The sequence below is a fragment of the Muntiacus reevesi genome, chromosome 10, assembly GCF_963930625.1.
Source record: "Muntiacus reevesi chromosome 10, mMunRee1.1, whole genome shotgun sequence".
Classification (NCBI taxonomy): domain Eukaryota; kingdom Metazoa; phylum Chordata; class Mammalia; order Artiodactyla; family Cervidae; genus Muntiacus; species Muntiacus reevesi.
In genome coordinates this window covers 49777936-49804297 of record NC_089258.1, presented here as the reverse complement: position 1 = coordinate 49804297, position 26362 = coordinate 49777936, and the positions used below count along the sequence as shown (strand labels likewise).

General features: G+C 41.3%; 1 protein-coding gene across 2 annotated transcripts in view; it reads left to right on the top strand.

The window, feature by feature from the left end:
* GPM6A (glycoprotein M6A) overlaps window positions 1-26362 on the top strand; it is a 259505-nt gene that overhangs the window by 11945 nt on the left and 221198 nt on the right. The window contains exon 1 of one of the 2 annotated variants that reach the window (XM_065946710.1): window positions 10762-10974. The exons of the other annotated variant lie outside the window; for it this stretch is intronic. Coding sequence (XP_065802782.1) covers window positions 10971-10974 — 4 coding nt within the window. The 5' untranslated portion in view covers window positions 10762-10970. Of the gene's footprint in view, window positions 1-10761; window positions 10975-26362 lie in introns of those variants that run through there. 2 annotated transcript variants of the gene reach the window in all.

The window sequence follows — 26362 nt, the reverse complement described above, 5'->3', positions numbered from 1 at the left end:
GGCAGTGAGAGATTCTTCTCTCATTTTTCTATTGATGTTAAATCAATCTTAAACATTTCTAAAAGGCTAAAATATTATTAGGCATATATATTATGCCCTTTAAAACATGCATACCAAATATAGATAAGTAATGTTGTTCTTGATATTGTCTAGCTAAGGCTACCTGGTGCTTATACATAAGGCCATACAAACAGAGTAAACCATGCTACACATCTTCAATATCAGAGAAGAACTATTTTTCTTGTTAATATTCTTTGCTTAAATAGGACTGTGTTAAAAATTTTTGAATTTTTAACTGAAAATATTTCTGAGAAGATCATAATGCTGGTAGTACTTGAGAGAAAATGATAAAAAGCAGTGCTTTGCTCTTTTTTCACTTCTTATTTTGACATAATTTCAGACTTGTAGGAAGGCTGCAAGAATATTGAAAAAGATTTCTTTTATCCAGATTCCCGTGTTAACATTTCCTACTTCTATTTTGCTGTGTTGCTTTTTCCTTCTCAAATGTATTACATATACACACACACCCTCTCTTGTATATATATTTTTTCATTTTTTGAAAGTAAGCATCAGACTTGATGCTCTTTTACTCTTGAATTTTTCAGTAAATATTTCCTGAAAGCAAAGATATTCTCTTTTTAATCAAAGTAGAATTATCAAATAGAAACTTAGTATTGGTATTATGATCTAAACTACAGACGTTATTCACATGTTGCCAATTGTCCCAATAATATCTATAAAGGATGTAAAGGAGAAGAAATCCCGGGTCAGGTTCCCCCCTGTTGTTCTGTCTTCTCGCTCTGCTTTACTCTGAAAGCTCCTCAGTCTGTCTTTGTTTTCATAACCTTGATAATTCTGGAGAATATAGGCCAGTCATTTCGTAGGCTGTGCTTCTGCTTGCTTTGATGGGACACAGTCCGTGATTGGATGTACATTCTGCATTTTTGGCAAGAATATTGTAGAAGTATGTGGTGTTTCCTGTGCATCCATTGTATCAGGAAGCTCAAGATGTCATTTGTCCTACTGCTACTAGTGCTGTTGACTTTATGACTTCATTACAGTGATGTCTACCCATTTTCCCTACATAAAGTTATATTTTTCATTGTAATAAATAAGCATATTACACGAGATAATTTGTGAGTTAGGAACATAAAATTCCTGTTGTTCATCAGACTTACTTTTTATCCACCAGATTTAGTTTTAGCATCTGCTAATGATTCTTTTGAAATCAGTTATGACTATAAGGGTTGCCAAATGGTGATTCTCTAGTTCCGTAATAGTGTTGCTTTAATCAGAAATGAGATATATTCTATAATTGTTTTTATCTTCTCATCGTTTAATTATTTTCTTAGTGGATTTGTACATTCTCATTTTTTTTCCCCATTGCTAGTTTTATCTAGCATTAGCCACTCAATCGTGTCTGACTCTTTGCGACCCCATGGACTGTAGCCTGCCAGGCACCTCTGCTCATGGAATTCTCCAGGCAAGAATACTGGAGTGGGTTGCTGTTTCCTTCTCCCAGTTTTATCTAAGAGATCTGTAAAAGTTGCCGAGGTCATTTGGTAAAAAGCACGGGCTTTATAGATCATTTCCTTCTTGCAATAAGTAATTATTTGCATTAGCCATATTATTTTAATAGTCTTAAAAAATAATGATGAGAGGGCACTATAGCCTCAAGGCTTCTTTTGATCCTATTTTTTGCTGTGAAATACATGAACTAGCTTATGATCATAGCTGTTTGCTGCTGTTGGTACAAATGATCAAATCACTTTTACAGTGTTTCTTCCACTAGAGTCATTTTTTCTTTTTAATGATTTCTTCTTCCTGCCTGCTCTCCAGTCTATTCTCTGGCCAGAGTCTAAATTGCTTAGGCACCTTTTCATCCAGACTGATCCATGCTCAGCAACAGTACATGCCTGTCTGAACAGTAGGGAACACTTGTAAGGTTGGCGGTGAATCCTAATGAGAAGAGCCCTGAATTCAGAGCCAGAGACCAGAGTGCTTCCAAGTAGGGAAGGCTGATAAACGGTAAAGTCCTTTCCAGTCTCCCCTTCCCCTTCAAGCCAGTGACAGTTCTGTGCTTCCTTACCTCCCTGTAATTTATCTGTAGCAGGTAAAGATGTATCAGTTCATCAGTTCCCTTTTGATGTGTAAGCAGTCGGCCCCCAAATGCAGTAGTTTGAAACAGCTGTGATTGACTGTATCTCATGACAGACTGACTGGGTGGTTCTCCGCTCCATGAGGGTTTGGCTGGAGTCACTGGTGTGACTTCATTAAGTTGATACCTGTGTTGTGTGGGGTGATCCAAGAACGTCGCTTTCACGCGTCTGGGGCCTTAGTACCAGCCATCGGCAGAGCCCCTCTTTCTCTCCCCATTTGCTGCCTAATTTCACCTGACCCCTTTTTCTGTCAAGACATCTTGGACTTCTTACCCTGAAGCTCAAGGATCTAAGACAGCAAATGTCAAAGTCTCCAGACCTGTGAAGGGCTAGTCCCCAGACCGGCAGAGTGCTGCATTTATTGGGCAGGTCACATTCTACTGGGCAAGGCAGCCTGGTTCAGCAGGAAGGGAGCTCCACGTCTTCATGGAATTAATGTCATGTGCATGCAGGGAGGTGAGGAGTTGTTGGCAGCTTATATTGGAAACTATCTGTAAGAAAGGTACATTATTTTTCAATCCTGCTCAGATTTATTTCTCCCATTTTTCAGTAATCATATCCATTTTCCCCTCAAGAAAGTATTCTGCCAACTCTCAATCCAAATGCTTTGGGGGAAGTCCCGTATCTAGCTCAAGTGTAATGCAGGGGACTTGGGTTTAGGTCATTGAGTGCATCGTATTACATGGACCACTAAGGTCAGGAGTGAAATTGTGATCTCATCAGTCAGGCGGGTGCAATAAAGTTTGCTTTCTTGGTCATTCTGAGATAGAGAACCTCATTCTCTTCCTTAGTGGTCTTGAAGTTAAAATGGTGACGGTAACCAGAAATAACATAGAGTCATCAGAGAATAGATTCAAGCAAGGAGTAGAGACCCAGGTTGGAGGAAAACCAGGCCCTGATGACATAACTGAGTCCTGGATCTAGCTCGCTGGAGGCCAGAGCTCCACCTGGGTTTTCTCAGCGTTGTGACACAATTCATTTCTCTGTGTGTAAAACGCCTGTGAGTTCACTGGACCGGAAGGGTTCCAACTCACAAAAGTAGAAAGCTAAAATTGTCTGCAGTTTTGTTCCCTTCTTGACTTTTATAGCCCAACGTTTAAATGCCTTGAGAGAAGAGAGTGAGAAGAAAGAATTCCTTGGAGAGAAATATGGAGAGAAAAGGGCTTTTTCCAATATTCAAAAGCAGATTTTGTCAGGTGGAGCTTAGGAGTGGGTGGAGGAGACTTCAGTTAGGATCTGGTGTTGCCGGAGGAGGTGGCCAGGCTCAGAAGAGGTGACAGTCCTGTGAGGCGGGACTCAGCTCCAGTGCGATCTCTTTCTCCAAAGAAACCACAGCCAAGCGTGGGCATGGCTGCTGCAGAGCTGGCTGGCTGGCAGGACTCACGGAGAATGGGACGGTGAGAGCCCGAGTCCAGGCTCTGAAAATAACACTAAGACCCCAGGGTCTTATCTGCAGTACTCTTGTGGGGAGACGCTTTGGGACCCTCAAGGTCAAGTGGCCTGCCATCCATTCTAAGGGAATTTAAATTTAAGTTGCTGCCAAATTAACTTTTAGAAAATAAAACTTTTTCTATGCATTGGATTTTGTGGACTGAGATTTGTGCTTATAAAGCACTAATAAAACATGAATTAAAGCAAATTACTTAAGATTTCTGGGCAGCAGTGTTTTCCTATACAAAAGCTGGAGGATGGGAGAAGGAAACGACAACCCACTCCAGTACCCTTGCCTAGAAAATCCCATGGACAGAGGAGCCTGGTGTCCATGGGGTATCTCAAAGAGTCAGAACTGAGCGACATCACTTTCATCAATAAATTACAATTTTCAAACTCAGAAAAAAAAAAAAAAAAAAAAAGCTGGAGGATGGGAGATCATCAAATCAAAATATCTTGTATGTCTGTGATAGAAATTGTATGTGTGCATATGTGTGTATGTAAAATTTCTGTTAAAATGTTGAGCACCTACTCTGCATCAAACACTATGCCTAATGCTGGGCACACAGTGCTGAGAAGAACCCTGGTTCCTGCCCTTCCAGAGCCTGTAGTTTAAGAGACCCAGGCAGTTTGAAATGAAGCTACAGTTCCTGTGATGGGAAGACAGGCTGTGCTTGGAGCATTTAGATGGTGTGTCCAAGTCTCCAGGTCATGAACAGCCCCCGAATCCAAGCTGCAAAATCCAGACAGTAGATATTTACAGAGCAAAGTAGGAGAGGAGACTTGTTGGGAGAAAGAGTTGTTTGAAGCCAAAGGGATAGCATATTCAAAGGTCTGAGAAGAGAGAAAACATGGCAAATTACAGGAACCTTAACAGTGATGGCTTCCCTGGTGGCCCAGTGGTATAGAATTCGCTTGCCAGTGCAGGAGACGAAAGAGATGTGGGTTTGATCCCTGGATCGGCAAGAGAGGAGGGCATGGCAATCCACTCCAGTATTCTTGCCTGGAGAATCCCATGGACAGAAGAGCCTGGTGGGCCACAGTTCATGGGGTCGCAATGAGTCAGACACAACTGAAACTAGTGAAGTCACTGAGCATGCATGCATATAGAGTGATGTGCAGGGTTAGCGTGAGGACTGACGCAAGGAATGACCGCCTCCAGAGCTGAGACTGGAGAGCCGATCGGAGGGCTGCCACAGCACCATGTCCCCTCTATGCTGTTTGAAATGTTTTCTTAATTTTCTGATTTGTCCCTCTCCCTACTCTTTTCTCCTTGGTAACCATAAACTTGGTTTCTGCATCTGTGACTCAATTTCTATTTTGCAAATAGGTTCCTTGGCATTGACATACACATGCTACTGGTTATAAAATAGATAACTTTTATCTATTTCAGTAATGCCTTATTAGTAATAAGGACCTACTGTATAGCACAGGGAACTCTACGCAATACTCTGTAATGACCTTAATGGGAACAGAATCTAAAAAAGAGTGGATTTATATATAACCGACTGACTTTGCTACACACCTGCAACTAACACAACATTGTAAATAAACTATACTCCAGTAAAAATTAATTGTACAATGTTTGTCTTATTTTAACATTTAGGTAAAGAATCTTAAATCAGAAAATTACATAACCAGATTTACGTTTTATGGATGATAAATTTGACCTCAGAATAGAAGATGAAATGGTGGTGGGGGAATCATATGTTGTAAATCAGACGGTTTCTGACATCCCATGCTGCTCTGAAATGCTGCTGTCATTTTCAACTCTGGTCCAGATGTTCACTATCCAGTTTACAGAATCAAAAGCTACTCGTGCTGTTTGGTGGTTTCAGGAATTAGGTCTCTGAATTAGGCCTTTCCTTAATTCAGACTTCACCATTGTGTTTGGATCTTGTCCTTGGAACTCGGCTAAGAATGCCACTGATTGGTCTCTCCCAGACCTGTGAGTCACTGGAGGATGTGAGCCTCACTGTGCTATGTGACAGATGTTCTGACTTGGCTTCCACATGTAGAAATTAGCAGAATTTAGAAATGTAGAAACATGTAGAAATTTATTACAATTAATAAACTGTAATAAATTACAGTTTATTAATTGTAAATTAATAGTAATAATACACTGAATTCAGAGTCCTTGGAAGACCTACATATGCGATGTTTATGCAAAGGACCTAGCACATAGTTCAGTTCAGTTCAGTCACTCAGTCGTGTCCAACTCTTTGCCACCCCATGGACTGTGGCACGCCAGGCCTCCCTGTCCATCACCCACTCCTGGAGTTCACCCAAACTCATGTCCCTTGAGTTGGTGATCCCATCTAACCATCTCATTCTCTGTCATCCCCTTCTCCTTCTGCCTTCAATCCTTCCCAACATCAGGGTCTTTTCCAATGAGTCAGCTCTTCGCTTTAGGTGGCCAAAATATTGGAGTTTCAGCTTCAACATCAATCCTTCCAATGAACACCCAGGACTGATTTCCTTCAGGATGAACTGGTTGGATCTCCTTGCAATCCAAGGGACTCTCAAGAGTCTTCTCCAGCACCACAGTTCAAAAGCATCAATACTTCTGCACTCAGCTTTCTTTATAGACTTTATAGTCCAACTCTCACATCCATACATGACCACTGGAAAATCCGTAGCCTTGACTAGATGGACCTTTGTTGACAAAATAATGTCTCTGCTTTTCAATATGCTGTCTAGGTTGGTCATAACTTTCCTTCCAAGGAGTAAGCGTCTTTAATTTCATGGCTGCAAGCACCATCTGCAGTGATTTTGGAGCCCAGAAAAATAAAGTCAGCCATTGTTTCCACTGTTTCCCCATCTATTTGCCATGAAGTGATAGGACCGGATGCCATGATCTTAGTTTTCTGAATGTTGAGCTTTAAGCCAACTTTTTCACTCTCCTCTTTCACTTTCATCAAGAGGCTCTTTAGTTCTTCTTCACTTTCTGCTGCACATAGTAGGTACTCTGATACATGACTATTATTTACGGTTGATCTGACCTTTCCAGTAGATCCATCCTGATAAGACTTGGATGTTCTAATACACATGTCACTCCTTGCCTTGATTACCTAGGTGAAAGGACTCAGGATAAATTTAAACCATATTTAGGTCTATCGACACAAAAGATAGTATCATAATTGAAATGTTGCAGTAAAAATATAATATCAGGATTTTCCAAAGAAGCAAATGAATAAAGTAACTAGAAAGTGCTTATCTTCATTAAAGAAATATACAAGGTGTGACTGGGGTGATGTGGCTTAAATGGGGCTTTGAAGGCTGGCTCCGTGGCCACACACACAACAAACCTCCCCAGTGTATAGTTCACAGCAGGAGTGTTAGATAAGCAAGGAGTGTCTGTTTCTTCTACATTAAGAGTAGATCTCATTTTAATTGCATTTTAACTGTTGTGTTTCCAAGGTCCTGAAATAATTCATTATGCTACAGATATGTTGATTTCTTTCTGGGAATTCTGAAAGTTTTTTTTTAATTTTATTTACAAAACAGAAGCAGAAAAGTAGAGTCATCGATGTAGAAAACTAACTATGGTTACAAAGGAGAAAGAGGAAGGAGGGATAAACTGGGAGATTGGTATTGACACATACATACTATACACACCACTGTATGTAAACTAGGTAACTAATAAGGACATATTGTGTATTACATGGAACTCTGCTCAGCACTCGGTGCTGCCCTGTATGGGAAAATAATCTGAACACAAAGAAATAACAAAACAATGCCAAAGTACTGTGAGTCTGGAAGAGAAATATAGTTTTGTTCACACTAGAAAAATATCAAATCATTTTTATCTTTATGATATCTAGAGTAAATTGAACCACATACAAAACTGCTTCATTGGTGGAAAAAATTACGTCTCATTTGCTTCTGGTAACTGGACCACATTTCACAATAGATTGAAAATGAAATTTCTTAACTTTTCCCATATCCTTTGGGGCATGTAGAATGGCATGTTGTTTAATGAGCTTATTTTGTGTGCAGAACCTACTTTCCTCTCACACAAATCATTCTAACTTCTGCCTTTCACACTTGACTTTTTAAAGGGCCTCAGTGATTTCTTAAACATTTTTGTGTGAATTTGTAAAATGGCATTGATTGTGCTTATTTATATAACGTGCACATGTGTTAATTTACAATGTATTACGTCACCTATCACTCTTGGATAAAATTATGGATCATGGCCATATTTCCTAATTTTTCGTTTAGATCAATGTCAAACACTCTTTAAAATATCTTAAAATTTGTTTTGCAACTCTGGGAAGAAAGACAGTAAATATGAAAAAATTTTTAACTTTGAGGACAATCAAAATGTGCTAATGTTTTCCATAAACGTTTATTGGTCATTGGCAACTTTTATCTGTTACTGTGTTTTGATCCCTTTATGATGACCAGTTAGTTGGTGAATTGTATTAGTCAGGGCTCCACAGAGACAAAACTAACAGGATATGTAATATATGTACTACATGCTAAGCCACTTCAGTCGTGTCTGACTCTTTGCGACCCTCTGGACCGCAGCTGCCAGGCTTCCCTGTTCTCCCTGAGTTTGCTCAAACTTATGTCAGTTGAGTCAGTGATGCCAGCAAACCATCTTGTCCTCTCTTGCCCTCTTCTTCTCCTGCCCTAAATCTTTCCCAGCATGAGGGTCTTCGCGTCAGGTGGCCAAAGTATTGGAGCTTCAGCGTCTGTCCTTGCAATGAATATTCAAGGCTGACTTTCTTTAGGATTGACTGGTTTGATCTCCTTGCAGTCCAAGAGACTCTCAAGAGTCTTCTCCAGCACCACAGTTTTAAAGCATCAATTCATCAGTGCTCAGCTTTCTTTATGGTCCAACTCTCACATCCATATGGAACTACTGGAAAAGCTGTAACTTTGACTTTGTCAGCAAAGTGATGTCTCTGATTTTTAATACGCTGTCTAGGTTTGTCATAGCTTTTCTTCCAAGGAGTAAGCATCTTTTAATTTCATGCCTGCAGTCACCATCTGCAGTGATTTTGGAGCCCAAGGAAATGAAGTCTATCACTGTTTCCATTTCCCCCCCATTTATTTGCCATGAAGTGATGGGACCAGATGCTAGGATCTTAGTTTTTTGAGTCTTGAGTTTTAAGCTAACTTTTTCACTCTCTTCTTTCACCTTCATCAAGAGGCTCTTTAGTTCCTCTTTGCTTTCTGCCACTAGGATGGTGTCATCTGCATATCTGAGGTTATTGATATTTCTCCTGGGAATCTTGATTCCAGCTTGTGATTCCTCCAACCCAGCGTTTCTCATGATGTACTCTGCATATAAGTTAAATAAACAGGGCAACAATATATAGCCTTGACGGACTCCTTTCCTGATTTGGAACCTGTCCGTTGTTCCATGTCCAGTTCTAACTGTTGCTTCCTGACCTACATACAGGTTTCTCAGGAGGCAGGTCAGGTGGTCTGGTATTCCCATCTCCTTAAGAATTTTCCACATTTGTTGTGGAAAATCCACATAGTCAAAGGCTTTAGTGTAGTCAATGAGGCAAAAATCAATGTTTTTCTAGATTTCCCTTGCTTTTCCTATGATCCAACAGATGTTGGCAATTAGATCTCTGGTTCCTCTGCCTTTCCTAAATCCAACTTGAACATCTGGAAGTTCTCGTTCCATGTAATGTTGAAGCCTAGCTTGAAGGATTTTGACTGTTACCTTGCTAACATGTGAAGTGAGTGCAATTGTGTGGTAGCTTGAACATTCTTTGGCATTGCCTATCTTTGGGATTAGAATGAAAACTGACCTTTTCCAGTCATGTGGCCACTGCTGAGTTTTTCAAATTTGCTACCATATTGAGTGCAGCACTTTAACAGCATCATCTTTTAGGATTTGAAAGAGTTCAACTGGAATTCCATAACCTTCAATAGCTTTGTTCATAGTGATGCTTCTTAAGGTCCTCTTGACTTCACACACCAGGTTGTCTGGCTCTAGGTGAGTGACCACACCATCGTGGTTATCCCCAAAAGCTGTACTTATGAATTAATCTCCAAACATTCATCATTTATCTTTCATAGATCCAGTATAAGTTTTTCCTTTGCTGCAGTCACAGTTCATGTTAGTCAGTTTCCAGAAGGATGATGCATTTCTCAATGGGATATTGCACACTTTAAACTTTTATTGACTACTTCCTTTCCCCACCCATAAGAACAACTTTCTATTTCCATTTAACTGAAATGCATTTGCAGTATCCTTCCAGGAGTGTGTCTCTTCCATTACCTGAAGAATAGCTGTGCAAACATTTCTGTGCCATGTTAGCGATGTGCTCAGCATTTCTTCATGTTTTTTCTGCCAAACATGCTCTTAATTATTTTTCATATTGTCTTCTCCATTATTTAGCAATGTTCCTGGAGGTTAGTAACCATGTACTTTATTTCATTCTTCTGCTTGTTTATGGCATAGATTTGTGTATTTTAGGGTGTGTCCTGTATGAAAAAGTAGCTTAAGACACTTTGGGGACTGACTTACTGAAATAACTCTCCACCATGGATCCTGTAAGAACTAGGCCAATAACCCGAAGAATTATATAATTTTTTTTTTTTTTTTTAGCTTGAAGGGGACCTTAGAGATCACTTTTTCCAGATCTTTCATTTTACAAATTAGGAAACTGAGTCGCTGTGTATTAGTAGTAAAGCAGGAATCACCACCTAGTCCTTCCAGTTGGGAAGCCCAGTGCTTTTCCAGCAGCATCTACTGCTTCTTGCACTGAGTCATTTATTTTCCAGGTGACTTGTGCATATTGTGATGTGTGTGTGGCAGGGAGGGACTTTACAGCCTTGCCAGGTTATAGAAACAAACGTATGTGACATAGAAGAAAGAAGAGAGAGACACATTCATGGGAGAATTTTCTCTTCCTGTTACCTTAACATTGTTATTAAGGGAAAAACTGGTATATTGAAAGCAAGAGAAGATATTTAGGGAAATCATCCTATCAAACTCCTCTGAAATCAGCTTTCCTGGTTTGGGTTTCCAGGTTAGGGGTTATGATCTTGGCTACCAGGTCATCGTGTGCCCTGAGACGGGGCGCGTGTGTAATGTGTATTCAACGTGTTCCAGGGGGAGGTGTCTGCAAGTGGCCGGCCAAGTGGACGTGATCAGGGCGGGAAACGGGGCCGGGGAGGAGAGCGGCGGGAACCGCGAGGCCACAGCCAGTTGTCCGCGGAGCAGGTGGGACGAGGGAGGGGTCTGCGCTGCCGCCGGGTGCCAGGAGCCCCGGGAGCCGGCTCCGCTGGGAGGGGCGAGGCTGTCACTCGCGAGGCGCGCGGAGCAGGAAAGGCGCGCGGAGCTCTCGGGCCCGCGCTGCGTCGGCCGCCAGCGCTTGGAGGGGCCGCCGGGCAGCGGGACGCGGCGCCATGGGTGAGTGTGCAGCCCGCGGGGCGCCCCGGGGCTCGGCCTCGGGAAGAAAGCGGGTGTCGGTCGGCCGGCCTGGGATTGCACACCTCCCCGCAGCAGTCTGTGGACTTTTCTCCGGGAGCCACGCGGGGGAACGGGGTGGCCCTCGGAGGTGGGCGTCGGGGGAGGACCGCGCTCCAGACGGGTCGCCGCGCGTGGGCGTCACGGGGGGCGCAGAGTTCGAGGCTGGGGGGCTATGCCCACGTGCGCCCCAGGAGCAAGCTGAGACGGGGCGCGGGGAGTGGGGACTTCGTGCAACTTCCACTCGGTCCGGTTTGCGTGCGGGAAGGCGCAGGGGCAGGGTGAGGAGGGACACTTTACAGCCTCCGCCTCCACCGAGTGCCATCGTTGCGCAAAAGGCTGCAAGTTGAGGCTGAAGGCTGACCTGCTTCGGGGTGAGACGGGCCAGTGGGAGGGGGGCGCGACTCGGTCCAGGTCCCAGGGCGCTGAGGTGCGCGCGCGCTGCTCCGCTCAAGTTTCTAGACCGAGTGCCCCCCGCGCCCCCTTCCGCTTTGGAGTTTAGGGGCGGCACCTGGATGTGAGTGGCTGGGGTGAGGGGACCCGGTGCGGGGACCGGTGCCCGAGGAGGTGGCGTCCCGGGAGCAGAGCTCGGAGCCGCGCGCGTGGGGCGGAGGGCTGGAACCACGCATCCCGCAGGCGCGGTCCAAGGAGCCGCCGGCGCGGCCGCTTTTCGTGGTTACTGATTAGGGACCGGCGGGCAGCCCGGACTGACCCTGCAGTGCCTGTGTTCCCGTTTCTTCTCCGCCAAGTCCATTACGCCCCTCCCCCGGCCTCTCCCTTGTCCTTTGTTGTGAGGATTTCTTCCAGAGCGAAGGAGGCCTTGGGGATTGACGTGCTCCGGTGGAAATTCCTAAGTTCCCACAGGCTCGAGGGGTAGGGGGTGCTCTGACTGCTAATCGGTGGGGTTTATAGACGCTGGCCAACTTGGAAGAAAGGAGGACAGAGAAAGCTGAGGACATTTTTGCCTATGAATGTTAATTGTGATCAGGACATTCATAGTCTGTTGCATGACTCTGGAAAAGTTTTAAAAAGTCCCATTTTTAAGGGCCTGTGAATAAACTAGTCATGCAAATGATCTGCAGCATGAGCTGTCTTTAAAAAGTTTTCTGAAACAGAAGGAAAATGTTCCATTTAAAAGGGAAAGATAAAACACTTCTTTTTTTTTTACCAAGCATGGCAGAATGTGTTTCAGGCTCTTTCTTTCTCTTGCTGTCCATGGTCATATAAACTCTTGTTAGAATAACACATAGAGGGAAAAAGCTCTCATAAATGGAAAAACCAACATAATTGACTTTCAGTGAAGTAGTCTATTCACTTCACTGAAAGCATTTAAGATGCTGTTCTGTATACTGCATAAAGTCTCCGGGAAGAGCGACCTTAGGCTTGAGAGGACTATCTATCCAAGGGTAAGGTGCACATAATTTTGAAGTTAATTATTTCCCCAGCTTGCATTTCCAAACTGTAATGAAGATGGTAGGTCTTGGCTTTTACCTCAACAAATTAGACAGGATCTCAGGTTACAGGAGAGGGTTCTCCTGGAGAGGAGGTGGGTTTAGCCCCTGAACCCCTCTGATCAGACTGAGTTTGGTCTCTGATGCTTAGAACTTCTCTATCCTACCTGTAAACTGACAGCTGAAATTTGTCTGTTCCTTTTACTGCCATGAATGGACTGCCTTTTCTTATTGTGATTGAGGTCACTGAAAGCTCACGGAGCTGTCAGATGGCTAGTAGGAGAGAGTGGGTTGAGGAAGCAGGTGAGAACCTAGTGGGTGGGGTGGCAGAGGAAAGGACGACTGGGTGGCCTGGGAGTGAGGATCTGAGGCCAGAGCTCAGGACAGAGACCCAGACGTGCGGTCCACACATAGCAAAGGCCCTGGAAGGAGGGGTGGACAGCATGAGGGAAGGAAGGAAGGAAATCTGTCCAGAAACTAGAGAGAGAAAATACTTGGTCACTTAAGGTCATCTCTCTCCTCATCTTTTAATTCACTTGTGAAAAGCACAGAACTTCATTACTTAGCACTTCTTTTATTTAGAGGTAGTAGGGGGGTGAGGATTTAGCATTGGCGTCCAAATTGCTGGGATAAGAGAGAAAGCAGTGTAGCTCTGAATGCCTGACTGTGCCAGCAGGATAAGTCCATCTTTTCCTGGTGTCATGACAACTGAAATGTATCATTTCAAGAAAGGAAGATGGTGCTTTGGGGGTGAATATAGCCATCAATTCTTGCTTGATTCAGAAGAAGAAATCCATGCTCTAGCATCATGGAAGAATGAAAGTAGTTGGTTAATCAAAATATTCTGAATAATTGATAGTTATCATATTTATAATGCACAAGGCTATTTCTCAAAAAAAAAAAAAAACGCATTATTTGCTAAGTAGGCAAATTGAGATTTTTGGTATCCCTTGCTTCCTCCTTTTATTTTATTTTCTCAGTGATGCCTTCAGCTTATCAAGGTGTGCAACTGACTTCCTCTCTACCCCCAAGTTTTGCTCTGCACAAAGGATATGATGAAATATTTCATACTGAAAATATGTGGGACTAACTCATTGCTAGGAGTATTTATTTTTTAGCTGAAAGGTTGACTTGAACCTGCACAGTCACTAGTTATGAAATTGCAGGCTCCGGTGTGAGACAGGTAGGGGATATTTTAAATTTCTCCTCTCACCACATCCCTCAGTGCTCTTTGTTGTATTTAAACAGTGAGGTTGAACTTTATACAGAATATATTATGGAACGTTTCATGGAGGGAGTGGCCCTGAACCTGGTGATATTTGAAGGGATGTGGAGGATTTGGGAAGGAGACAGGTGTTCCAGATAGAATAATGGATCCCTGAGCAGGGCTGAAAAAATTTCAGGGAGCAATAAGACATGGATTGACAGAATGGATTGGCAGGATGAGACTTGATTTTGGATGGCCTTCAAAAGCAACCAGAGGAATTTAGAATGTATATAATAGGAAAGAGGAAATCATGGAATATTCTTGAGTAGAGAGGAATTGTAGTGAAATTAGTGTTTCAAGAAGACAAATTGAGCAGTGTTGTTTACGATAAAAGATAAATTAGGAGAGAACCAGTCACAGTGAAATAGTAGCACTAGTGGAAATGGAGAAAGAAAGATGGATGAATGATATTTCTAATGAAAAGCCTAAAATTAGGAAATTAAGTGATAAAAAGGAGGATGAATAAGAAGCATTTTCTGGAGATTTGAAATCTTGAGGATTGGGGATATAGTAGGTCCCTTGAGAGGATTTTTAAAGGATAAAACAGATGGTTTATTCTCCAGATGCTTTGGACAGAAGATAAATTTCATTTTTGAGATGTTAATTAAATGGTGATGGCTAAACATATTAACACATATGTTAGTAAATTGGAAACATATAGTCAGAAATTAATCAGAGCACAAGAATAAGAAGGAAAATAAAGGTTAGAAGGTCACCAACCTTTGGTGAGTAGTAAATCTATGTAATAAATTACCTGTTTGGAGGTGAACAAGTAGGTATATGGAGGGCTGGTTGAGGGAAAGGGAAGGAGGATAAACACTATCTGCAGGAAGAGAAATATCAGCCACATAACATGTATCAGTGCCCTGAAATTAGAACAGTGAAGTGTGACATCTTTAACATTCAGTGTTAGATCTAGGAGTCCACAAATTTTGACAAGAGGAGAACATCAGATGGAAATATTTTGATGTCATTCAGTTTCAGTAAAAAGGATCTTGGTTAAGGATCTGAAAATTATTTTCAAATTTAAGCCAAGAATAATGACACATGGTATCATCTCGAATTCATACTTTTTTTTTTTTTCCAGGAAAGTATGACCCCCTAGAGGTAGTTATGAACAAGGTACAGAGAGTCAGGATTTGAAGTCAGAGAAGCAAATGATAATCTTTAGGTGGATTATGCAGACACTGGGGATCCTGTTTTCTCTTTTGTTTGATGAAGGGTCATGCATGATTCTATAGATTTGTGTAGCTCAGATCTTGATTTAATAATAATTATTAATAATTAATAAAAACATGTAAAAAGATAAGCTTGAACTATTTTCTTGAAGCAAACCAAGAATATTTTAAAGATGCTTAACTACTAGTTGAAACTTTTTAAGGGTCAGTTGGCTTTGCTACGCTTAGTCGCTTCAGTCATGTCAAACTCTTTGTGACCCTATGGACTGTAGCCTGCCAGAGGAGCCCAGAGGACTGCAGGCTCCTCTGTCCATTCTTCCCAGGCAAGAATTCTGGAGTGGGTTGCCCTCCTCCCGGGGATCTTCCCAACCCGGGGATTGAACCTGTGTCTCTTATGTCTCCTGCATTGACAGGTGGGTTCTTTACCACTAGCACCACCTGGGACTCCAATACTTTGGCCATCTGATGCGAAGAACCAACTCATTGGAAAAGACCCTGATGCTGGGAAAGATTGAAGGTGGGAGGAGAAGGGGACGACAGAGGATGAGATGGTTGGATGGCATCACCGATGCGATGGACATGGGTTTGAGTAAACTCTGAAAGTTGGTGATGGACAGGGAGGCCTGGCATGCTGCATTCCATGGGGTCACAAAGAGTTGGACAGGACTCAGTGACTGAACTGGGCTGAACTGAACCACCTGGGAAGCCCCCAGTATGTTATATGCCTTAGAAAATTATAAAAGTTTGATGCTGAGCAGAGAAAGATAAATTAATATTTTGATTACTTTTGCTGCATACCATGTATCCTTATAACTAGTGAATTAAAACAGTTTGTTATTATCTCTTATGGTTCTGTGGACTTTACTGCCGAGCAGTTCTTATTTGAGGTCTCCTGCCTTGCAGTTCAGTATATGCTGGGGGTCAGGCATCTGAAGACTTGATTGGGCTGTTCGCTTAAAGTGGCTCCCACCTGTAGCTGACGGTGGATGCTGGCTACTGGCTGGGAGTTCAGGTGGGGCTGCCTGCAAGTGGCTTGGACTTTTTGCAGCATGGTGGGAACTGGCTGGGTTCCAAGAGGGTACATCCTTAGAAAAGTGTTCTAGGGAAAAACCTAGGCAAAAGCTGCAAGGCCTCTTATAACCTAGGACCTCATAGGTCCCAGAGCACCACCTCTGCTGCATGCTACTGCTCACAGAAATCATTGAGGATTCAGTGGTTCAAGGGAGATTCAAGGGAGGAGCATGCCAGTTCAAGGAGAGAAGGAAGTGTGGTAACCAGCTACTTAAGCTCATTCTGAAGAGATGCCTGGTAAATGTGTTTTACTATATAGACATCATCAGGTTTACCTCTGAAAATTTGATATTTTATTAAAATTAAAAAAAATTTAAATTGGAGGATAATTGCTTTACAATATTATGTTGATTTCTACCATGTATCATCATGAATCGGCCATAGGTATACATATACCTCCTCCGTCCTGAATCTCCCTCCCACTTCCCACCCCATCAGACTGTCACAGAGCACAAGGTTTGAGTTCCCTGTGTCATGCAGCAAATTTCTGAAACACGTGTGATAAAGGGTTGATACTTTCGTGAGAACTGTAAAGACGTCCAGATAGTCACACTGAAGTTTCACAGGAAAACATTTGAGTGTGGAGGTTCATGCCTGGGTGGAAGTGTGTTAGTGAAATGCTGGGGTAAGCTCTGCTCAGAATAATTTCAAATACAATCAGCTGGTATTTTGTATTTTAATTTCAACTAGAAGTTTCTAAGGCTATTGTAAATTACTGTTTACCTAAGTTTGAGTTTGTCATAAATTGAAATGTATAAATCCTTTATTCAATGTCTTCTTGTCACACTAAACTTTTTATAGTGAACAGTTCAGAAGATTGCTTTATTTTTCAAGAATGTGTTGACTGTATGAAATACGCAGTTGGTATGGTGCAACTAAAAATAAGTGTAGTCTTAACTATACCTTTTTTTTAAAGATATGTTTCTAAATTAAATGTGTAACATTCAGTTTATTAAAACTTTAAGTGTAAGTCTCATTTTACTATTTTTAATTAGAGAGAGAGCTGACATTTATGGTTACAAAAATATAGGTCTTTCTCCTTAGATGATTGAAAAACAAAGAAAAATTAGGGTAAATGAGATGGGTTTAAAGTCAAGAACAGAATTAGTTTCAACCTAGAAACTTAGAGATCTTAAAAAAGAATTAGATTCTGATGGCTGCAACCTGACTGATTTGAGGTCATTCTATTTTCGACTGTTTGACAAGAGATGAGGGAATGAGATAGATAATACGAAGCCACATGCTCTGTACTTGGTACTCATGACATGACGGACAGACAGAACTACATCTCAACAAGAAATAAAGGCCTGACCTATATAACCAACAGAACTGGAATAGTGCCTGAGGAGTTCAGAAGGTAAGATGACATGGAGTTAAATTCTTCTTTAGTTTGTTAAGACAACCCATCAGAATACTCACTCACTACTTTCTCTACAATATTTGAGATACACCCAAACTATATAATGATAGCAAAATCAATATCTCTGGCTGTTTCTGTAAGACATGTTGTTCTAGAGTCTCTAAGGTTATTGTCTGAATACAGTAATTTGGAGAATATGCTAAGTACTGATTTCTGGGTCCCACTGCCAAGATTTGAGATCAGAAACTTTGGGCGTGAGAGGTGGACCTGCAGTTCTCTCATGAGGTTCAGCCAGTGTTGAGGATGAAGCCTGGGACACGCCTGGAGAACTGGCTCTTCCAGAAGCCTCCGTCCCCCATCAGGCTATCTGAGGTCTGTGACGCTGCTTCTCCTCACCGGGGCCTTGCTGAGACTTAGTCTAAGTCTCTGTTGAGCTCCTCTGTCAATCGTACCAGTCACACCTTAGCCTGTTGATGGGATGATGTGCTCCAGTTTGTGGTAACTCTTCCCCAGAAGATTACTGGTGGTTTCCTGTCTCAGGGTTTCAAGCGTTACTTATGTGCACATAAATCTGGCTCCGCGTGCTCAAGTGTCCGCGGTGTCCACCCAGCTGCCCCTCTGGGGCTTCAGTCTCAATGCCTGCAAGATGGAATTCCTCCTTCCTGAGTCTAACTGGTTCCCTCCTTTCTTCCTCTGCCTGCTTCCTTCTCTTTATTTTTCTTGATGACTCCAGTGTACCTGGCCTTGCTGACTGGGTGTCATCACACTTCTGAATGCCCACACTGTCTCGTCCTGGGTCCTCACCCGCTCCAGCCTGGATGTTGGTGGTTTTTTCACTGCCAGTTACTTCCCCGACTTGGTCTCCTTCCAAATCACCCATGTGATGATCCAAGCACCCACGCAAGCATAGTTCTTATTGGCCCATTGGTCCTCTCCAGCTTCACTTCCTGCTCTCATCTCACATGTATTTTATCCTTAACCATCTTATGGAAAAACCTGAACGCACTTTATGGCCAATCTAATGATACACAGTAATATATTTATTTTAATAGACATTTTCTGTTACTGAGATAAGTCATCTATCTACTTCAGTCTAGATTTGAAGCACAAACGACAAATGTTGGATACTAAGGGAGTTTTCTGCAGTCCTGTTTCAGTTTTTATAGGAAATAGGACAAAAAGGACAACAATTCACAATAAGATGATACATATATGTGTGACAAAGATCCATTATTGTCACTGTTTTACAGATTCTTTCCTTCCTAAAGAAAAATTTACAAAGAATATAATTTTGTTAATTATAGATGAGAAATTAAACTCAGGGTGAGAAGTCTCTAAAGAAGAAAAATCCAGAGCAACTGTTAATATAAGTGCACAATTTTTAAGTAATTGGTTCCTTAGGTATAAATGAAGCAGCAATCACTACTTAATGTTATTATTTAGTTTCAACCATTACCTTAATAGGATTCCTTTTATATAACATGATACATACATCCTGTTTAACTGGGAGGTAGGTAAAGTGACAACTAAACTTAAAGGAGGTAAAACAATTTAAAAATACCAATGATAATTAGAAGATTGTTTTTTGGCAGAAAAGCTATGACAAACCTAGACAGTGTATTAAAAAGCAAAGACATCACTTTGCTGACAAAGGTCTGTATAGTCTAGGCTATGGTCTTTCTAGCAGTCATGTACAATATGAGAGCTGGACCATAAAGAAGGCTGAGTGACGAAGAGTTGATGCTTTCGAACTGTGGTGCTAGAGAGGCCCTTGAACAGCAAGGAGATCAAACCAGTCTGTCTTAAAAGAATCAACCTTTAATATTCATTGGAAAGACTGATACTGAAGCTGAAGCTCCAATACTTTGGCCACCTGATGTGACTCCTTGGAAAAGACCCTGATGCTGGGAAAGATTGAGGGCAGGAGGAGAAGGAGGTGACAGAGGATGAGATGGTTGGGTGGCATCACCAATTCAGTGGACATGAACTTGGGCAAACTCTGGGAGATGGTGAGGGACAGGGAAGCCTGGAGTGCTACAGTCCATGGAGTTGCAAAGAGTTGGACACGATTTGGCGACCGGACGACAACAACCTCATTGCCTCATGTTAAAATCATCATTGTCACAGAATCATTGTACCTAAGGCCAGCAACACTTCCATAGTAAAATAATACTCTATATTGTATACCTGAAATTATTAGGGGGTAGATCTTAAGCTTCTCACCATGGAAAATGAAGTAACTTTGTGAGGTGATGGATGTGTTAATTAACTTAGTCATGGTCATCATTTGCAATGTATACCTGTATTACCATGTTAAATATTTTATATATGTGTGTATATATATATATATATATATATATTTACAAGTTTGTTTGTCAATTATACCTCATCAAAGCTGAAAAAAATTTAAGAAAGTAAAAAACTGAAAAGAGTACTCCTTCCAAAACAAGCAGCCTCTTAAGTGTGTTTTAATATTGATTTGACCAATCATGCCCGCCCTTCTACACATTATGACAGCAAAAGATGCATAAAGCCCAGATTCTTATGTCTGCTCCAAAAATACTTGTATATTAATTGGGAGTTACAAAACTCACATGCATAGAAAACCAGCTGAGAATTTGAGAAAATTAGATAATGGAAATCTAGACCAATGTAAGGAGAAGGAACTGGCAGCCCACTCCACTGTTCTTGCCTGGAGAATCCCAGGGACGGGGGAGCCTGGTGGGCTGCTGTCTTTGGGGTCGTACAGAGTCAGACACGACTGAAGTGACTTAGTAGCAGCAGCAGACTAATGCAATAATTGCTAAAGCCATCTGTCTAGAATGGGAGAGACCCCTGGAGGCTGCATTCATCCAGGGAGGTGTTTTGAGTGAGGGACCGTGAAGGGAATCTGGGCTTGTATGATTCTGTCAGAAGGAGGGGTGGAGGTGTGGCCAGCGCCATGGAGGTGGGCTGAGCGTGCTCGGGGCCCACCTGAGTCTGCTCCCCCTCCGGCTCTCTGCTATGCATTTTTCCACGCACCCACCCATTCCCCCCCCATGACCTCTGGACTGGGACGTGGAGTGCCACCCTCATGGAAGTCTGTCTCTTTGATGTTCAGGCTGTTTGTCTGCTTGGCTTTCTGACTGACCGCTGCAGCTGACTGACTTCCTGCCACTCCCGTTCCTTTGCAGAACACGTCGTCAGCTCTTCTGTGATGTCCCCCCAGAGCTTATGAGAGGGTTCGACCCTTTTGGGATTAATCATTTCCACCCTCCCCACCCTCCCTTGATGCAGGTTCTCATAACTCACCCCTGGACTTTGTCGTTAAGTGGAATTTGCTGAGTGTCTAAATTAAAACCAGTCTTGCTATGGCATCAGTAACAATGCACAGCTCTGGAGAGTGTGATTCCCATTGTGCACCCAAGGGCTTCCAATCATGTAGAACACCTGAAAATGGGGCCTGGCAGTGGGCAAAGCAGGGTATGCTGGTCACAGCATCTTACCCTCTGCCCCTCACTCTGGTACTCCACCTCTAAACCCACTCATTGTCCTCTGAGCCCTGGCTACCTCATTTGATTTCCCTCTGCGCTAGCCCATCATTGTCATTGAGTTGCTAAGTTATGTCCGACTTTTTGTGACCTCATGGGCTGTACCACACCAGGCTCCTCTGTCCTCCACTATCTCCAGGAGTTTGCTCAAATTCATGTCCACTGGGTCAGTGATGCTATCTAACCATCTCATCCTCTGCCACCCCCTTCTCCTTTTGCCTTCAGTCTTTCCCAAGCATCAGTGTCTTTTCCAGGGAGTTGATTCTTCGCATCAGGTGCCCAAAGTATTGGAGCTTCAGCTTCAGCATAAGCATCATTATTCCCCTTCTATTCAGTCATGGCCCAGAGCCCCAAGCACCCTTTAGAAATGTTTTTTTTGTCCAAGAACCTGGATCACTGTAGCATAGACGGGAGGAAGTCTTCATATAAGGATTGAAAAAATGGTTCTAATGCAAGATCGTGCAACTGTAGCCTTTCAGCCAGGGAGTGATAGGGAAATTATCAGATTTAGTTACAGATGTAGCAGAAAGGAAGGAATCAGAAGAGATAATGAGAAGAGAAACTTTCAGTTAGAATACCAACCGGAAGGTGGTGTTCTGATGAAAGAGAGGATGAAGCCATCAAGAGCCAACATAAACAAACTGAAAATATTCTCAATTCAGGAAATTGCTAATGAACTAAACTTCACATAACCCACATCAATAAGTACGAGGATGATCTGGTATGACTTAGGTCAACCCAAGGATTCAGGATTGCTGTGTGGGTCAACCTGTCCAGAGGAATGCTCTGTTAGTTCCTGCTACCCAGATGGTTTTCCCTAGAAACTGTGCAAGATGGCAAGCTTTCCGGATGAAAGAGTGTTTTACTAAGAGTATGCAATTGGCTTCCCTCCTTAGAAACAGAACCTTCAAACAAGCTCTTAAGGTCCAATTTCCCATTGACTGTGTGGTATAATCAGACATTTATAAAAATTTGATTCAGAGATGTTAGGACATCCACTTAATTATGAATGAAATAATTCAATGTATTTAATTACAGATTATAACTTAATGGACAATTACACTATTCAAACTAAGTTGAAAATTAAAAATTTTAAACTTTTGATATCAAAGAATGTGATATAGTTAAGTATTGATAATGAGAGGATATAATAGTTTTTTTAAATCCCTAATTATTTAGCATTATGCAGTATTGTCTCCTTTTTTAATGTCTTTATACTTATTGTGCATGATTTGAGATGAAGGGCAAAGAAGAAAGATCCTTTTTCTTAACACCTTAAATTTCGCCCTAATTTTGGGTCTTTCTTCTATTTCTTTTCTTTTTTTTGCCACTCTGTTTTTTCCTTTTTTTTTTTTTTTTTTTTTTTGCTTTTCCTTGGCTTTTAAAGTTCAAAATGATGAACCTTTTTTATTTTATAAAGTTATTTATTTTTAATTAATTTTTGTTGAAGTATAGTTGCTTTCTAAGGTTGTGTTAGTTTCTGCTGCACAACAAACTGAATCAGCCACAGGTGTACATATATCCCCTCCCTTTGAATCTTTGAAGAAGACTATATCCTTGGGGTTAAAAGGCTCATTCAGTTCTCTCCCATATTCTGTGTAAGGGACTGATCCAAAGCAACATAGTTAAAATGAAACACTATATAATTAAAGAGTTCTGGATAGGTGAATTTCCAGAGACTAGTTGGGTATCTGTAAGGATGTCTTTTCATTTTCCACTGCGGCTTTCTGCATATGTGAAGCTCCATGCGGGCGAAGCTCTGGGAGCAGGTGTGTTCAGGCAGCATGTTTCTACCTCTGACTGCTCAGAAGCACCAGCAGACTTGACCCTGATCCTTCAGTTCCTGCGCAGATGGCAGGATCGAGGTGCAAGTAGCTATTTGCTCTCAAGTCCAGCCGGTCCTTCTGTTTTCTTGGTCACTGGCTTGCTTCTTCCATCCCAGTGGCTGTAGCTCACTGTTTGTTTATTGGGTGTTCAGTATGAGAAAACATTGCGTCTTTGATCCTTGACAACAGACTAGAGCAGTGAGCATGCCCATCACGGTACACTGGGTGTAAGCTTTGGCTGTTAGGCTCTTGGCTGGTCTGCTGCACTTTACTGTCTTGAAAGTTTGAGAAATCTGACTGCTTTGTCGGTTGTTGTTTTCCAATTCTTATTAACACTTGCCAAACCTTTTGTCATGCAGCTTTAGAACCATGACAGCTTCTAGGTCAAATTTCAGTTTTGATCCCTGCATCTTTAGAAGTAAAACTAAGAACTAAAATAGCCATTTCCTCCCAGTGATTGCCATGGGTGCTGATTAAACTGCATGCTGGTTGTTGGAGTCATAGCAACAAGTCCTGCTTACTCTCTTTTAAGAATCTCAATTAAGTTTCTTTAGTCTTTGAATATCTAACTACAGAAAAGTTTAATTTCCTAGGGAAAATGAATATATTCTTTTCTTGGAGAACAACACCATAGAGTTAATTAAGCATTTCTTTCCAAGGTTTATTTGTGTATTAAGCTTGAAATTATTTGCACTCCTTTTCCCCCTATTTTTTTCTTCCAGCTTTCATAATTAGGCTTTCAGTGGACTTAATCTTTTAATTTTAAAATGATTAAGTGCCAAGTTGTTGGGTACCATTGCTTGGGTTACAAAGATAAACATATCCAGCAATAACAAGAAGTTCATTGAACTTGCTACAATGACAGCAAATACTCAGGTTTTATTTTCAACAAAGACTCAGGACATTTTGCACTTGACCATGCTATCTTGAGAAGAGTTATAATTATTTTATTTTTCTAGGGAAAGGTAGATTTGGTGAGTAATTAATTTTTGGCATTAAATTCTACTATGATGTAAAATATGAATAGAAAATTTTCTTTCTTTTTTTACAAGTCATGTATATTTGTAATTTCTCCTGACATAAGGACTCTTTTAGAGGCATATAAAGTTTAAGCTTCTCCCAAATGGGTTAATGGTGAGGAAAAAAGGTTATGTTATTTTACTTTTGAAGTCAACTTGAATAGAATTTTGTATTCTCCAGTTCATTAATTTCTAAGTGAATCTGAACAAATAAACTTTCGTGGCAAATTCATGGCACTTTTTTGCATTTTTTGACTTCGAAAAGTCTGTTTTCAGTTCCTGGAGTCACTGCTTTGGGAAGGTGATCTGAACTCCCTGAGCTTTAGTTAGTGTATTTTATTTATTTGTAGACACAATAGTAATACCCTGGACCACCTGAAGTTCCGAAGAATAAATGATGCAATCTATTAAAAATCTGTTAAAGTAAAGGGCTTCCCTGGTGGCTCAGTGGTAAAGAATCTGCCTGCCAATGCAGGAGACATGGGTTTGATCCCTGGTCAGGAAGATCTTCTGGAGAAGGAAATGGCAACTCACTCCAGTATTCCTGACTGGGAAATCCATGGACAGAGGAACCTGGAGGGCTACAGTCCATGGGGTTGCAAAGAGTCAGGCAGGACCGAGTGACTAAATAACAACAACATATTAAAATAATTTAGCAATGTCGGACTAAGAGATAATACTCGATACATATAAACATACGTGAGTGTGGACATACACACACATAAACGACACTGTGAAAGTAAGTTTGTCTTACTAAGTCTTTAGTCTTAATTTTTTTAAGTCTATCATACAGGAAACTGTGGGTGAAAAAGTGAAAATCAAAGTTGCTCAGTCGTGTCCGACTCTTTGCGACCCCATGGACTGTAGTCCATGGAATTCTCCAGGCCAGAATACTGGAGTGGGTTTTTCCCTTCTCCAGGGGATCTTCTCAACCCAGGGGTTGAACCCAGGTCTCCCGCATTGCAGGCAGATTCTTTACCAGCTGAGCCACAAGGGAAGCCCAGGAATACTGGAGTGGTTAGCCTGTCCCTTTCCCATCGAATCTTCCCAACCCAGGAATCGAACCGGGGTCTCCTGCATTGCAGGCGAATTCTTTACCAACTGACCTATCAGGGAAACCCTTGGTGGTTATTTTTCAAAACCAATGCACAGTGTAGTCATATGTTTTCTTAGGGATAAACTGATTAGCTATGGCTTTTATGGATAGGACATAGTATTAGGAATAAGCTCAAGATTAAGACTGCTCAAAAGATGTCTAGGGATGATCTTAAAAATCGGAACATGTGAAGTCCGTCTGTATAGAATGCATTCATCAAGCAAATTTTAAACCCCTCATTCCAAGATATTATTAAAGAGCAATAAGACTTTTATTATTTTAAATTCAAAGCATTGAAGTTTCTTATTTTATTTAATAACATTTGACAAAACTCTCAAGAGATAATGCTAAATAAAATACTACAAACAGTTGGTTTTATGTGAATATTTTTTATTATGTAGGAATATTAAAGATGTGAAAATTTTCTCAATTGATGGTTGGAATTTCCATTATTAGCACATTCTGATTATTTTATAGTCATGTTATATTCTAAAGTGTAACTTTGATGAATTCTTCTGTCTCAGATATGATTAATTTTGGTCACTAATTATTCAAGCTGTTCTAAAAATCTGTTTCTTTGATTTGTCTATCAATCATGTATCCAAAGAATGAAATATTATTTTAGTATTTAAAACTGATTTCAATGACTATATTAACATTTTAGTCTTTCAGTTTGCAGAGTATTTAATGATTTTTAAGGAGCCAGGTAGTCTGCAGTGGTTAATCATGTAAATATCCTCATATCCAACCGTATTAGGAAATGCAGGAGTTCATGTTTGTTTTATTTTCCTGATTTTATTCAATTCTGGTTTTTTTGTTTGTTTTTGTTTTAAGTCTAGGTGCTTCTGCGTGTTGGTTATGCAGTTTGTGTAACATGCTGGTGTTCTCTGAGCTGTAGCTCTCGTTGTGGCAGCTCTGCGTTACTAGCAGGGTCACAATGATGAGGAGCAGCGGTGGGTTCTGTGCGAACGCCTAGTCCCCGACTGGTGGCAGGATTCGGCCAGGGGAGCTTACTACCACATTACCCTTCTCTCTCTATAGACACAGTCAAGCCTCTGTGACAGTTGGTGCTCCTTGTTGTAAACCTTGACTTACTGAGTTTGTGTGGTACATACCTCTGGTTCTGAATTGCAATGTCCTACTAGAACATTTGGTTTATTTCATTGCTCGCAGTGAACAAAAGTATGTTTTTGACATAAGAAACTAGTTTGAGAGACATTGTATTATAAACCACAGACAGTGAGTTAGAAACTTAAGTAAAAACCCCCAAACTGGCGAAAAGCAGCAGCGTAAAGTATTTTAAGATGATTTATTAAAATTGGATGACAAGTTTGAATTAAAAAGTCTAAATCATCGAATTTTCAAATGTGAATAGCCTGTTTTAATTCTTAGTGCATGTGAGAACTTCAAAGCAACTATTACGATGGTTTTAGAAAGAAACATCTTCTATTTCTAATATCTCAGTGAATGAATCAGAATCATTTTAAATTACCTCAGCACCTTTTATACAGAAATCAATTTAATATTATTTTT